The sequence below is a fragment of the Anabas testudineus genome, chromosome 14, assembly GCF_900324465.2.
Source record: "Anabas testudineus chromosome 14, fAnaTes1.2, whole genome shotgun sequence".
NCBI lineage: Eukaryota > Metazoa > Chordata > Actinopteri > Anabantiformes > Anabantidae > Anabas > Anabas testudineus.
Window position 1 is genome coordinate 19,481,291 of NC_046623.1, and position 16,816 is coordinate 19,498,106.

Here is a 16,816-nt window from a genome sequence, read left to right on the forward strand (position 1 = left end):
CAAGGTCTTTTAATGTTGCACTAGATGCTAAATATTCTTTATTGAGGGAGAGAAGCAAAAACCCTTTGACTCTTTGGTAGAATAAGTAAAGAGAAACGACTGTTTGGTACTTTTACGTTTCTATCAGACCTCACATCAGCCATTGTGTTCACACCTTTCCTCCACTTGTGTCTGTGCGAGATGCAGAGAAGGAGGACGTAGTTTGCCACAGACTGTCATCTGATAAGTGGGAGCATCATTACTACACCTCCAGGCCCTGGTGGCTTATTTGACTGACGGAGGGCTGCTCACCTGGTCTCCACAATCACCTGATCTGAACCTGAACCTGAGGAATTATCGGCTACTGTCCAGTGTGATGATGCCAAATTGAAAACCCTAATCATATAATTAATAATCATCTAATACACTGTAACAGTGTCAAAGAAAGATCCAGTGTGAGGCAAAGAGCAGTGGAGCAGAGTGAGACCCCTTCAGGTCCTGGGCTTTGTTCGAAGGCCACTTTGGAGCACACTGATGAGTCTGGTTCTTCTTCCTCCTCCTGTGTGAGTGACAGCAGCTTCAGGGCGGAGAGACGAAGGCAGGAGGAGGAGAAAGAGGAGGAGAGAGAGGTGAGGAGGGGTGAGACGGGACGGCACAGGCTGGGGCGCGGAGTCTTCCTCCTCGGCGGTGGGAGGAGGTGGTGGACGGTGTTCAGGAGCCAACTGAGGTCGAAGCCGCCGTGCGGGACCAGGGGCTCGGTCTGCACGCCCGGACCGGACAGCATCATCATGGAGCTGGAGAACATCGTGGCCAACACGGTGCTGCTGAAAGCACGGGAAGGTAAGGATGGAGAGCGGTGAGACAGCGAACTGCCCGCCCTCTTGACCGGTGCTCAGATCTTGATGGTTCGGTTCAACGCGAACAGGATATTACCGAAAATACGCGCTGGTATCTCGGGTGGATGACACGACGTGCCGAACTCCATTTCCAACTTCGTTAATTTAAAGTTTCCTGGCTTCCCCCAGAGCTGACATGGAGACTATCACCGGACTGAAGCACTTCCACAACTTCGGAACAAACAGTGTTCAATTCGGCGCGGAGCTCAGTTTAAATGACGTTTAAATGTGAGAGGATCTGGGTCTGGTTTAAAGAGGATCTGGGCCGTGTTTGTTGTCTGAGCGGACTGGAAGCTGTCTGCTGTCACAGTCCGAGGCTCGGAGCTAGTTCTAATGTTATAGCCGTGTTATGACCCCCCACCCCGTTAGGTCCCTCTCAGTACTGTCGTGTGCCTAACGCGGACAGATCGGGTCCTGATCATGTGGAGACACAAAAGGAGAAGAGCGGGTCCGGAAGAGCGCGCAGCTGTGAAGTGCGGCTGCAGCGACACTTCGGGTTTCCCTTGCTGATGTTGCAGCATCGTCCCACGGTTTGCGAAACAGGATGTTGAGGCAGAGCAGCTGGTTTGGACTTTGAGCACAGAACACTGCATTTTCTGATTTCAGTGTGTTAGTGCTCCTCTTAAACTGGCTCTCTACATGTGTGGGACTCTTTGCATCGTCCATCAAACAGCCTCAGTAAACGGGTGTCTCACTGAACAGGGGACACATCACAGCCCCTGTCACTGTTCTTCTAACCAGGACACAGAGGTGGTGGTGACTCACTGCCAAAATAATCCTGAGGCCATCTGCAGCGGGACACAGGAAGATGAGTGTCACGACCCCTCACTGTGAGATTATCTGCTCAGCTCAGCTTATTTCATGCACCTGTACACCACCAGTCACCAAGTGCCTGTGCTCTAGTCCATCTGTCCTGCAGTAGTGCCCTTGAGCCGCATGTCACACCTCCCAGCATGAGTCTGGCCTTGACCTCTGACCTCTGAGCCCAGGAAGGATCTCGTTGTTGCCCCAGTTGAAATTTAGTTTAGTGTGTAGTTAAACAACATCAGTGCTCAACTCTCCGTCCAGTTAAGCCTGTTGAGAGAGGAGGTTGGCCTCTGGTTTTACCTTGAAGTTTACTTCACCACTCAACAGACGGCGTTTGTCTTCGTCAGGTGTCGGACTCTATAGGCCACTCGACGTACAAAGGACTCATTAGTTTCAAGTGCATACTGGAGATGCAGCTAAGGACTCTTTTATTAGTCTATAACATGTTAAAAACAGTTTCAAATGAACATGATTCAAAATACTGTGATAGGACAGAAAATAAGAAACTCACTGCGTGAAAAGTGACTGAAATGATTAATCACATATGAAAATGGATCGACCACTCGTGGTCTAAGGTCTGTCAGTCAGTGCTTTGCCGACATTATTCCTCATTCTAGTAGCAACAGGCGTTAACAGAGTGTTAAAAATTCATTTGGTGGCCTTTAATAAACAGTTGGAGTGCGTTGGAACAGATGCTCATTTATCTGTTGAGGCCTTTATTAGAAAATAGAGTTTAGACACCAGTGGTTCACAAAGACTTCATCTGGATGTTGGAATTGCCAGCCCCATTTTCCAGCTTGTTGTCTTATTCTTTGATTAGTTCACTTATTAATTTATGTAAAAGTTCCCATACGAGGCTCCTGCATGAACACGCCTGTTGGTTTGTTCTATTGCTGGATGCTGTTTTCCAACTTTTGCATCAATTTGAATTGTGAATTTTGACCTTATGAAAGCGAAACACTAAATCACTACAGTTTTCTTATACTTACATTACCGCTGATCGTCTTCTAAAGCATGCCGTTCATTTTTAGAGCACATTTCCGACCTTCTGGGTAGCAATTAGTGCCAGTTAATTGGAGCGAGCTGTGGAAATCAAATTGTAGAGGCCTAAAGGTTGTTTGAAAGCCATCAGCAGAGCGGCCATGGGAAGACGAGTGTCATCACAATGAACTATACTTGAACTACGACTGATTATACTTCATCACGAGTCCCAGCCACTGGACCTTTGCCTCCTCTGTAACAGATTTCTCCCTCTGAGAGCGGCTCCAGTTTTACTCCATTTATCTTTTAGTATTTACAGTAATTTGTAGAAGGAAGAAAAGGAAATCTTCCAGAATAAAAGTGGGTTTAAACCAGTAGAGAAGTCACAGATAGTTTTGATTAAATGTTATGGTGGCGTTTTCCTTTAAATCAGGCACCAAAAGCCAAGTTCCTGTTAATGGCTGCACAAAGCACAGAGAGAGGAAACGCTTTGGATTTCTATGACCACAAGTCGTGTCATGGTAAAAGGAGAGCAGCTGTCACAGACTTTCTACTCCAGCCTTGACTTGGTTATGTGGAGAACAACTAGGCAGCAGGTAAATGAAAGTTCAATCCCAGTAAGATGCACTTTTGACCTTCGCTCTACCTCTGTTCAGGAAAAGGAGTTTGATGCTTTGAGCTCCTCTCTCTCAGTTCAATTCCATTCAGCTTCATTTATTTAGTTATCTCAAAGCACAAAATAGGAGAGAATCATCTCTCCTTAAATTCCCCAGTGTCTGTGGGATCACTGGAAACTAAGCGGTTAGAAAAGAGGAAGCATCAAGTTAATGAGTGGTTCAGTGATTTATAGTATAGATTCAGTTATAGTATAGTTTTTGGTTTTCTATGAAAATAAAACATTATTTTAACACATTTCTCTTACTTCTAGTAAAACATTTCTTTGCCTAAACAATGTACAACTATGGCTATATTATGATATCCCAGTTGTAATTATGTGGAAAACTCCGCTCCAACATCTCGGCCATAAGACGCCGCGGACGACTCGTCATTCAAAGTGTGCCCAATGCAAATGAAAGCACATTATTCTAGATTATGTGTGTGTAACAAAGTGTAACTTAGCTTCCTCAGGTAGACAACACACAATTCAACACACCTGGTTTTGTTATTCTGCATTCTCTCACATTGACAACAACAGATCTTCGACCTCATAAAATGAAGACGGTCTAGAACTCTGCATTCGTTCCCTATCACTAATCAGAGCGCGAAATATAAACATGAGTTCTTCCTGTCCGTGTGAACTGTGGTGAACTGTAGGAAGCTGTTACTTACTTGTATTAGATGGTGAGGAGGAAATGACAGGCTGAATTAGTGTGTGTGTAGCAAAGACTCATTTTTTTAGAATAATGTCAATTCGATTTTCTGACTTCCACCTCGTGTCTGGTGGATTCTTCTAGAGGGGGAAGTGACTGCAGAAAGAGATCCACTAATGGATGTTATGATGCTCAAAGCCGGGAGGAGGGCGTGTCAGTTGAAGTCGTGTAAAGCACGTCGAGTTTAACTTGAAATTAGGACTAAAAAATTATTTCTTTTCATATGTATCAAACAGATTCTGCAGTTTAACAGAAAACAAGCAACTGATTTGTGATATAAGTGACTGATTGAAAACAGCAGCGTGGACAAGTCGCCTTGAAACTGTGCTGTCACTAACCTCCCTCTGCCATGTAGGATGGCTAAAGCTAGTTAGACTGTCATCAGCCGTGGGATCTAGTGGAGAATCAGGTGTTTGTCTTGATTTACATTTCCACTAATGCACCAGCCGTGTTGTTGCTGTGGCTCATATTATATTATCTTCTGTTTCCTGGACACAAACAAACATATCTATAACAATAAATCACTCTTACTCTTACTTGATGCATTTGCAAAGCAAATCGTGAAGCGCAACACTGACTTTCTCCACGTCAGAGCAGTCAGGGGTGTCGAAGGCAGGACGCCTAGAGGATGCTGCTTTTTACCAGTCAACACATCAGCTGCTGCTGCTCGGTGTCTCTGACTGGCTGTAGATGATTGGTTTCCTCTAAAATGGGACAGTTTGCTGCTTGGTTCTGTTTTATATCATCAAACGTGTGAATACATCAGCGGGCAGTGGGGAAATAGAGCATTTTCCAACAATCTAAGATTAATAATCAATGAAAGAAATCGAACCCGGTTAACGTTCTCCTACACGGACGCAGCAGTTTCAAGTAGTAGAGCAGTAGAGATAGAAAAATGTGATTCATCCACTCATTTAGAATTTCTTCTTTAGATGTTTGTTTTGTCAGATCTTCAGTGTATCTTGATTTAAACCAGAGGAAACTTGGAACTTCGAGCTTCTGAAAGCACAGGAAGTTCCTCTGGTTTGTCTTTGTACTCTGCTCTGACTCTTTGTGTTCACTTGTTTCTCAAGAAGCAGAGCTGCAGCTCACTCTGACAGACGCACACACCCGCACTACTTCACTGAACATCGACGTCAACACGACCTTCTGGGCTGCACAGAACAACCTGTAGAGTGGCAGCCATGAATAATTTCTCACGGGTTTTTTTGTTCTTTTCTTGAGGGCACGAACAAAATGCATTTTTCAGAATGAGAAATCACGGCTTTCCAGTTACTTTGGTTCTATTTTATTATATTATTGGCATCATTTGACATAGTAACACTTCAGCGAGCATTTCTAACTGATGTCAGCTGCTGTTTGCCTTTCTGTTCCCAGCTCTCTCTGACTGCTCACTACCTAGGATTGTCAGTTTGCTTTAAATAGACATTTTCTTAGCACCTAACGTCCTGTGACACCAATCTGTCTGTATTTCTGTCATAGAACAGGTCTGATCACCTGGATCCTAATTGTTTCAGATCTCCTAATACAAGTCAAGTTCCCCTATAACTCTTTGCTGGTATTTTTGTGAATGAACAGTTTAGGATATGACAACATTAGGGGCACTGATGGCACATTAACAGGTGTTTATTGCAGTTCAAAATAATAAACTAGTGTATGAATGTTGCTGCAGTGTTTTGAACAATCCTGCTGTTTTTACCTTATTTAAATAGCACATTTGATTACTGTGTCTGGCCTTAAACTAACTAAACTAAAGAACAAACTGACACAGACAAAGAGAACTCCGTGACCTTTCTGTGGTTGTCTCTTTGGCCAATCAGCTTCCTCACCTGGACTATTAACGTGCACGATCACACGTCACCTCACTCAGCTGACTCATTTATGCTGCTGAGGTGTTCTCTGTGTTCTCACTGACTCATTTTCTTCATCTGACTAAACGCAGAAACATCACATTAACACACACACAGGACAAAACCTGAGTGAAAGTGCAAACTCTTCAGTTCGACAGCTTTGCCGTGACCCTTCCTTCACTTAGCTGAAGTATAGTGAAGCTGAATTCTCCTTATTGTCCTATTTAAACCAAACCTGTTTGTTTTGCAGGAGGCGGCGGAAACAGAAAAGGAAAAAGCAAGAAATGGAAGCAGATGCTGCAGTTCCCCCACATAAGTTTGTGTGAAGAGCTGCGACAGACTACAGGTGAGACCAAAACCGAAGCCTCTGAGGAGTGCTTTTATCTCACCTGACGTAAAAAGTCTTTGTGGCCTTTTTATGTGATGAGTGAGACTCTGGCCTTTGAACTGGATTCAAACTGGAGGTATCCATGGTGACTCCGCCTGTCTGAGCACCTCTTCAGCTCAAGAAAATGATTTGTAGCACTCACCAGACCTTCAAATGATCAATGTCTTCATCTTAAAGTCTGGATGAGGAGGAACCTTCTGAAGTCCAGTTTCAGTCGGTAACAGTAGTAAAACAGGTCCGGAAATCCCATGTTGGCTGTTCTGTGGTTATTCCTGAGAACGTCTCCACATTGAATCATTAATCACATTTAATCGAATTAACATGCTACATCTGCAGTCACTGGGTATGTTTTATAGTTTCCTGGACTTGTTAAATGATTGATTATATAGATAAGAAACATATGAGACACATTATTATTAGTTTTCTCAGCAAATGCAGAAAATACTAGTAAGAAAAATGACAGTTTAAAACAGTTTTATTGTCTTGATGCTTGTGCTGGAGCACGTGTTGGTGAGGATCCACTCCGCAGAACATCATGGGCATTATTCTAACTAAACTGAGGTTCTGCTGCTGCTGTTTCAGGCAGGTACCACCACCAGCCTCTGGAGTGGAGATATATATATATATTTATATTAAGTATGGTCTGGTTTGAAATCAAATTTAAAACGACTTCCACTATTATTATTATTATTATTATTTAATACTTTTAAATAATCAAAATGTAAGAGTAATTTAATTTAATATAAGAGACTGAGCACAGTATCATTGTCTTTATTTTGTGCATGATGTCACCAGTACAGTGTTATTCCTTGAAGAGAGCTGCACACTGAGGTGGATTTTCTCTATGGGACTCAAGCCGTTTCCTCTTTTTCCCTGCAGAGGGAAGTTCCCACAAAGCAACACTTATATCCATTATTACACATTAATATCCCAAATATGAATCCCAGTGTCACACACAGGCTGGCTCTATGTGGAGCTGATCACAGCTCTTATTCAGTCCTCACACTGTGTGTTTACTGGCGTCATCCAGAGCCGCGTCTGTAATTTAAAGCTGTGGATATTGATATGGCTGAGAAGACAAAAGAAGTACAGTTCAGACATGAACTCAGGTGAACACTGTGTGCGAAAGACTGAAACACACATGAACTGGCTACTTTATGATATACAGATAAACTGACACGATGGGATCTAACTGTCATACGGTATCTCAGCATTGTTAATCTGACTCCATTCACTTAATATGATCAGTGTTGATTTTTCATTTCCTTTGTGTAGCAGCAGTGTACAAAAATAGCCATCCATCCAATCATATGCTAGATGTCCTCTCAGCAGCAGACCTTCGTAAGTGTGCCTACAGTTTTCTTTTAATCAAATAAAATGATCTCCACACTACTCTTCATTAGTGCCTGTGCAGGGACCAAAACCAAAACCTGTACTTAGTCAGCTGCAGCCAGAGACGGAGCATAGAAGGTGGATGTATGTCGCTGTCAAAGTCCACCTGAGACTCAGCAGCTTGATTCTTCTTATCATTGGCTTTTTGGGTTCTGTTGAGTTTTCTCATGATATTTATCTGCAGTAGATAAGGATAGCGCTTCATTTGTTGGCACATTGTCCATCTTAAGGCGGAGATGATGGTCCAAGCCCGTTCCAAATGTCATAGGTAATTCAGTTCAGTTTGTAACACAATAGGTACAAAACTAAGAGACCCAACATGCTGCTGAAGATCAAGGCTTTAGGCTGTCTGACCATCAGCTCTGCCTCCTCTCAGCTTCAGTCTGAATATTGCAACAAGCTGCTCCAAAAAGGTTTAAAAATCCTTGTGTTGCTTTGTCTGCTGCAAACACAGACAGACAGACGGCTCTTCCACATGAAACATTAGACGGTGTGAAGGTGACAAACTGGACTCCTTTCACACCAAGAGGATCATTGATGCAATTCAGAAATGCAAGAAAAGTGTGACAGCTCTGAATGCACGTTAGCTGGCAGGAAAAAAAAAAGAATCGCTTGCTTAAGTGGTACCACAGAGGAAACTGTGGCCGGTGCAGAAAGAGGAAGCAGGAGGGTGCCTCTGCTGTTTCGACTAGCAAGCAGTGAAGCAGCGTGCAGTATAACTACTTTCATTTCAACAGGCGACAGGTAGGAAGAACTCAGAGAAACTATTAGTGAGGAAGAGGAGTTAAAGGGCCTGAAGGTTGGGTGAACATGATAAATGAGGTTTGGACCTGTCACTGGGCCCTGCAGCGACTGTCAGTCTGTGCTGCTATAAATCTACAGGCCCCATGACGGGTGACATGCTTTGAAGCTGCTTTTAACTCCTACCCTCCAATACAGTATGTGGTTGGGAGCACAGTCAAGGTAGAGCTGCCACAGATAATGCTGTGAATGTGAAGAATAAGGAGCCACTTCCGAACCTCTGTTTCAAACCCAATTTACACTGGCCGTGCTGTAGAAGCAGAAGGCTGACCACTTCCAGACTGATGTTATATGTTGTGCCAAGGTTTCTTTTTTCAATATCAGGCTCAGAATCTCCTCTCTTGAGTTGTCTCGAAGATAAAACTGTGATTGTCTCTACAGCTGTGTGCAGATTGTACTGCACAGTCTGCACCTGTGAAAATGTAGAGCACAGATAAGCTGCAGACGGCAGGAAGTCACGCTTAGTGAGTAAGAGCGCGACCGACAGAGAACAATAAAAATAAGAGGAAAGAAAGCACGTGTGTCGTTAGGAAGCCGGAGAGGGATCATGTACAGTTACTGCTGCTGCTGGTTTAGGTTGGAACAGAAACAGTGTCAGTCATACAGAACCAGACCTCTAGCCACTGTTTGTGTGGTTTTTGGATTCTGTGTGCTTCGCTGACAGCGTTCAGTCCAGTTGAAGGAGATGAAAGCAGCTCCTCTCCTTTGTCTGTTTCTGCTGTGATTCACAGCCAGACAGTCCTGCTGATGACCTGAACACACACAGCTGTTGTTGGCTCGCTGTTTGTAGTTTTCTTTACTAACAGAGTCTTAACAAGCTGCAGGAGGTGATAACCACCATCCATCTGTGTGAAAAGGTCAAACTATAAGAGTGAACTTGTAACTGTGTCATGTAGTTCATTTGTGTTCTGTAACTCTCTCTATTTATGTTTCAGGGATTTTAAAAATAGATTTCAGTCATTTTTGGAGCTACTGAATCTCACTGCGATTAGACCACTGAGTGTTGTACTATGCAGTTGTGATTTCTTTTCCATCTGCTAAATGTTAACGCTGCATTTGTCCCTGTCTTATTTCAACGTGATGAAAGCAGCAGAGCTCAAAACCACATCCCTAAAGAAATGGCGTTCCCAGTTTGCTGTGGATGGGCCGGCCTGCAGAGGGCCCTGACCTCAAACACATGCGACACTGGAACCTGGCCTGCGATCCGGACCTTATCATCCAGGGTTGGAGCTCACTTCCTTAATGGGGGCAAATCTCTGCAGCAGACTTAAAGCAAACGAGCGGAGCTGCAGAATAGTCAGCGGTCCTGTGACCTCTTCTGGGGTTTTACTATAGCAGCATGTGAATATAGTGTCTGTTCATTCACGGCACCCAGACCGCGTTAGAGTAAACACATAGGCTCCATTGTTAGGAAGACTGAGGTCTCACTGAGAAGGCCCCTGTGTAACAGCAAAGCGAATTTGCTGCTTATTTAATGTGAGTTTATCACATACTTGTGCCAACAATGCTCAGGATAAATAGTATAAATACATCTACCAAAGTGTCCCCGGACAAAATGCTCTCCAAAGACCCAGCCCGGGTGTGTGAGACTTCAAATGTTTAAATCAATATGCAGAACACTATGTGCTGTGGGACTCGCCGTGGAGATCAAAGAATCAAAAATGAAGGAATAAATGAATAAAGTAACAGCTAGAGCACAACTTTGATGTGATTATGTACCAAATGCGAAATGATGAGAAAGACAGGTGTGTTGCATTTGTGGAGCTTTCAGTCTATGCTCCCACCTCAGTCATTCAAATGATGACGATATTTAACTCCTCACACGCTAAAATCGAGGTTAAAGTCATTCGATTCATCTTCCGTGCTGCCCCACAGCAGCGACAGATGTTTTCAAACCCTGATAAGAAAAGAATGTGAGGAAAAAGAAAGTTGAACTTGAGGATTCAAAAGTTCAAATTGGGAAAAACAAGACGACCAATAAGAAACAGCTGATTCAGCTCTGAAAATCTTTGTCAGTTTTTTATGAAACCAGAATAAAGAAATGAGTGGGAGGGAGTCTTGAGAAATGCATCCAGGAAGCTGTCAACTTCCTTGTTTGTCAGAAACAGGTTGTTCTCTACTTTTCCGTCTACTCGTCTCTTCTGACACGTACTGCATCACAAACAGTACACAGCATCTCTCTCTCTCTGTGCAGCACTGTCTTATTGTTTTCTTATTGTTCAATGGACTTTTTCTAGTTTTCTAGAGACACTAAACCCTGATGCACCTCTGCTCTTTGAGGTGTCCCACATGTCCTGCATCTAACTTTTCCACTTTTTACAAAATGGCTAAATACTTCCACTAAAAATCCAATAAATGTGCATAAGCAGCTAATTAGACTAGACAGTAGTAAAGGAGATTGGACCAGTGAGTAATCAGCATTCAGATAACAATTCTCACCGCTTTGTGTTTTTATCATTTGTTATTGTGTGTAGTCATTGGGACTCAAGATTAGGTTGGTGGATAACTTGCTATGATCCATCCTGTTTAAAGATGCAGTGATGAGACAAAATAAAACGAGACTGGGGGGGTTGGTATGTGAAGTCTGCTCTCAGGAGACTTTCTTATTGTGTGAAAGGACAGAAACCAAAGTGAAAACTATATAAAAGTTAAGTGAATCCATTTCAAATGAGGGTCGCTGCACTTACAGCCCCAACTCTGTGGCTGCGCTCTTGTTTTCTTTGAACATCTTGCTTAGTGAAACAGAGACACATGCAGGAAGCTCGGTGTACATGAGTGAGTCTTGATAGCTTCTCTCTTCCTGGATGCTCCAAGCGCTCATCTACAGGCCATTAGAGAAACTGGATCTCACAGTAAAGTAGGTCCATGCTGCTTCCAGCTGCTCTGGCTGCAAAAACCATTGGATAAAAAGTGTCTGGATAGAAAAATGTTTCAGTGTTCAACATTATTGAGTAACTGGAGCCTGAGAATCCTGCAGTGGCTTCAGTCCTCGAGGGCCACTATCCTGCTAGTTTTCTTACCATCTCTATCCTACACACTGCTGATTACCTGGATCAGGTGTGTTCAGCCAATCAGAAGCTAGAGCTGCAGGGCTGGTCGCAAAACAAGCAGGACAGTGGCCCTTGAGGACCAGGATTGGGCACCCCTGCTTTAAAGTTTTGTTTGCAAATGTATTAAAAATGAAAACAAGGATCCAATGTTCAGTATCTGTATTAGTCTGATCGTTTAATCCCATCCAGCCTAGTATGGCAGCACCAGTCTAACAAGTCCGCTCCTCTAAACCTTTGTTCTGACTGATGTTGATGATGCGCAGCAGCTTAGACCTACTCAGCATTACTTCCTTACCTGGATATTTTGGCTACACGTGGGGACCAACACGGCACTAAAGGTATGTGTCGGCTTCTATGTTAGTAGGCAGTTTTCTGTGAACCCCACAGGGTTGGTGGTGGTTTGGCTCGTGGTAGAGTGCGACTCCAGGCTGAAGTGTCCCTGGTCAAGACACTGAACCCTGAACCCTTGACACCTTAAATGTGGCTACCTGCCCACAAAAACAAGTGTCAATTAAAATAAATGATTTAGTGATACAGATGAAATCAAAACTAATTGTTTATAATTTAGACTTTTTCAGTTCACTTCCCCTCATCCATTGCCCCATGTAAGAGACGCGATTCTGGGTACTACAACACATTAACAACGTACACGTGAACCCACATAATACACACAGTTCTTAAAACATATTATCAGCTGGTTATTCTGTAAAGAAACTTGGTCCATGACCTGTGGTTTTCTAATTTCACTGCTGGGCCCGAGGACTGTTTGTATAAGTGTGTGTGAGATGATGTACAGGACAGCATGTTCTGTGCAGTCCTGGGCTCCTTTCATGTATATCACACCTGCACTGATCTATTGAGAAAGTCCAATGACCCACAACCACATAATGAAAGGTTCCCAGAACGGGGGGATGGTATTTTTCATGCATGAGCAGCATGTGGATCCAAGTGGCTTCATGGGCTGAAATGATGCCTATTCTAGGTGTTTTCAGAGGAGAATAATGGGTCTGGAATGTACATACACACACGCGTTAGAAGACTGTTAATTGGAAATATGAATTACAGTCATGTTAGTTAAGCTTTTATGATTGCCATACATTGGTGTCTCCCTAATTATTGTTCTGTTTGCTTTAGTGTGATTAGAGTAGAAGAGAATAAAGAGACTGTGAGATATGTTGAGCTGACAAAACTGACAGATGGAGCAGTGCCATCAGTAGGAAATGACTCAGCAAAGAGATAAGACACATGAAAGGGGCTGATCCAGAGACAACTGCATGGGCACTCTGCCCGTAAAGGTTTATTTACTGTAAAAGCAGCGATGGTCTGACCGACACATGCTAGTAGCTGCATTATAGAAGAGAAAGCATCCAGTGTTTTGGAGTCAGACTCATACTATCGATGTCTGCTTCTTTAATTAACGCTGGGCAACAACTGTGCAAATAAAGTTTTTTGTTTTGGGAGTTGGCACAAAGAAATCAGTGTGTTTCACTTTGATATTCGGTGCACATCAACTGTAAATGATTTCTGAAGGTTGAAGGGTGAAGTTGTGTTTTGGGCTTTGAAGCAGTGCTGATAAACTGCTAGTCTGAAAGCTCAGAAACTCGAACACTTTAATAGTAAAGATAGTGTAACTACTATAATCATCTTCAGTATTTTACACAGGTGTTGAATATTCTTGTCTAGTATCCGTGTCTGTTTTATCATAGCTCCAGCTATACCTTACCTCACATCTAACTCCATTTCCTCATTATTTTACTACAGAGGAACAGTTTGATACTCTGGTTCTTTTTGGACTCTGATTTGACAGCATTAAGAAACTTCTCTTTTACTCGTGGACGACGTTTCCGTGAAAGTTGACTTCAAACTGATGATGGCAAAGATCAAATATACTATATTCCAACTAGTGGAACAGTGTCTAAAACAGGTTTGTGCTCCTAAGAGAGTTTGGTAAATCTTGTGTGGGGCTGAAAAGTAGATAAGAAGTTGGTTTCACACTATTGTAATAAAGTGCCAAGGAAAATATGTTATGCAGATGACACCCTGCGGTATCTGCCACTAGTGATCGCTGCTGCTTGAAGTCACTGCTGACATCTTAGAAGTCGTGTTTAAATAGAAAACAGATTTTCATGTGAATGTAATTGCAACTGGATGATGTTTTCAGTCATTGTAATGGTCGTATTTTGTGGTTAGTTTATATATGACTTTGTAGCAAACATGGAAAGGTTTTAAAAATCCAAATAGCATGTTTGCATGTATTGTCTCAGGAAGGAAGTGTTGTGTGTTTTCCTGTGAAACACTGAATGTAAACAGCACATTTTAACCTTTCTAGTTTTTCCTCCTGCACAGTCCAAATGAATAAAGCCGTCGGTTTTCCCTTCGGGTAGCGTGTATGGTATATGTCTGCTCCTCCCTGAGTCACATTTGTTTGTGTTTGAAACTTCCTGAGCTGCTTTGCATCCACATGATTCAGAGATGCAAATCCACGTCCTTGGTGATATTTTCTGTGTTGAAGCACAGCTGGACAATTGAAGTCACTATCTCAGATAAACTAACAAAATTACAGCAACAAACAGTGAACCAGATAGTTGCAGTTTAATGTGTAGAAACCCGACATAAAAATTGTTGTTGGTCTTCTGTATTCTGACGTTTACTTTTGCTTACTCGTGTGCCAAGCTCTTTAAATAAATGTATCTAGTTTTAGTACTGTACCTTTAATAAAAATGTTCCTGGAGTTGACACTGCAGATCTATGCAAATATTATATTAGAGTGGGTGTTAGCAGCAGCAGCAGCTGTGTGTGCTGATATTTGGTTATTAAATGCAACATCGTCATTCACTGTTCCACTGTTCAGTTCTTCTTCCTCATAGCTCTATACATAGAAAGGGTGGTGGTTTAAATCCCTGGGCTAACAACTCCAGGCTGGGAAAGTGAGGAGAACAGTCTACACTTTCCTTTCTTATCTTGGCCATACTCTTTCGATGACTGGATGTCAGTGTCCCATCACATTTCAGTATAATTACGAGTGATGGTCGGTCACTTTTTGTGGATGATTAAAGATTAAAACCATTTTTGATTCGGTGTCGTGCCACTTTCCCACCACAGGACCTTAGAGAGACGTGATGGAACATGTAGCCATTGTCACAGGTTCTGCTTTTGTTTATTTCCCAGCTAAGTTGGGGAAAAATACTAACCCACCTGAACAGGAGGATCAGACAGAGGCCGAGTTCCAGGTACTTTCAGACAGTCCTGTTGATCGTCACACATACAATGAACATTCAACAATAAGCTGATTTTTCCTCTTCTGATTGGTTCTCCATTTATTTAGTACGACATCTGTCATCTACAACCAACATACATAACAAACCATCATGGTGCCATGATCATCACTACTATGTCCGGTCAGGATCTGAGGGGAACTCAAAGCTGAACATCATGAAAACCATGATTAGTAATGTAATGCTGAGCTGACAGATCTTCTCCTGATCCACCTATCAATGCAGACACTTTATTGTTTACTGAACTTTGGGGGCAAAGAAGGGTCGTACAGGCTGAAGACGGCCTTTTGTTATCGACTTGTGTTGTAGTCCCCGATTCAGTTGGTGTTATCATGGTAAAGTTGGAGCCATACCCAGGTTTATCAGATGCATCCTGCAGCGTTCTTTACTCTGTACATTAGACTGAGCTAGGTTCAGCACACACTAACATGCACATTCACACACAGTCAGTCAAACCTGAATATTCTCATTCAACGTCCGGTTCCTACTAATGGTCAAACTACCTGCTGGTACCTGTTGTTTAAATACAAATACAACTAATACTGATATGAAGGTGTGATCCCAGCCATCTGTTTTCAGCAGTGGAGATCCGAGACCCTGGGGCACCTCAGGCAAAGGTCCCCAGGGGGAATATTTCTCATTGAATGAATCACTTTCCCTGATGTCGCTGGTAACATGAGGCTCATTTCTAAAGTTACACCTACTAAATTCAGAAAAAAAGCTGAAATATTGGCAAGAAATGTGCACTTGATAAAAATGAGCTTACAGTAACAGAGAATGGGCAGAAAGTGCTGGGGGAAACCTTTCTAATAGTCCATTATTTCTACAGTTGATGGGGCAGTCATGCTGCAGATGATATTCTGTGGCAGGTCAGTACATTTGCTAAACTATTTCCAACTTGCTGCAGTAAATAATGTGTCCAGCTGGTGATCAGTAATCTGCCTCTGCTGGGCCTGTTTGTCCGTGATCCTGTATGTCCAAAGGCGACATTGATTTATTGTGTCGTCACTGGATTATTCTCACTCCTTAAAGACCAACTCAACTGCCTAGTTCAGCTTCAGCCTGCAAATATGCATTTGATTTGTAAAAATGTTGATGCTTTAAATGTTTCCAACCAATTTTATTTCAGATCTTGCAGGACATTATCATAATTGTGGTGAATAGTAAGTCTGGCTTACAGTTACCAATAGGGAAAGATCATGGTTATGGTTAACCAGCATGCTTCCGACTAAAGCTAACACCAGGTGGGTTGTTGTGGATGCAAATCATGGGTTCTCTGGTGTGACAGTGTTGTCCATTACACCCCAACCACCTCCTGTTGACTCGCTTCCATTAATAAATGTGTGGTGATGTTCTTTGAATAAACATGTTGTCCGGTGTATGAAGAGAATTTGTGGAATGGGGTTGGTAATTTAACAACTCTAATATATGGCTTTGGTGTAAATCTTTCTAAATTCCACAGTCTCTATTCATTCAGGAATTTCCTAAACTCAGTGCCATAATTTATTCTGATGTTTTTTTTTGTGGAACCTTTCTTCCGTGTATCGTCCAGTAAACTGCATCATCCCCTTTCTCCTCGTCTGTGTCTCTGCAGAGAAAGACTACGGCAGCCTGTGTGAGCGGCAGCCTATTGGGCGGTTACTGTTCAGACAGTTCTGTGAGACTCGACCCGAACTGAGACGCTGCGTCAAGTTCCTGGATGCTGTGGTAAGAACCGAAAGAGCTGAGGGTGTGACTGCTGGATGTTAGTGCAGCTGATGGAGTTTGAGAGTTGCGTCCTAAAAGACACGACTACTTGTGTGGTGGGAATTAAGAAGCAGGACTCTTAAGGAGCTGGGACTTCTTCTTTACAAAGCAGAGAGATTGGTCTGAGTTTAAGAGAGAAAGGTGTTTTCTATTTTCATAGCAGCTCATTTTGTCCTGTCCTGTCCTCAAAGTAAATGTTCATGTTCGGTGCATATGTAAGTACTGTAGATATGAATATAAGTGATTGAATTCTCCTCTGTCTCCAAGTCTCTCTACAGCTA

At 42.7% G+C, this 16,816-nt stretch overlaps 1 protein-coding gene across 1 annotated transcript in view; it reads left to right on the forward strand.

Annotated features, from left to right (window-relative positions):
- The first annotated feature begins 767 nt into the window (after nt 1-767).
- Nucleotides 768-16,816, forward strand: part of grk6 (G protein-coupled receptor kinase 6) — a 36,019-nt gene continuing 19,970 nt past the window's right edge. Inside the window, exons 1-3 of the mRNA XM_026372384.1 lie at nt 768-819; nt 6,134-6,229; nt 16,384-16,496. Coding sequence (XP_026228169.1) covers nt 768-819; nt 6,134-6,229; nt 16,384-16,496 — 261 coding nt within the window. The remainder of the gene's footprint in view (nt 820-6,133; nt 6,230-16,383; nt 16,497-16,816) is intronic.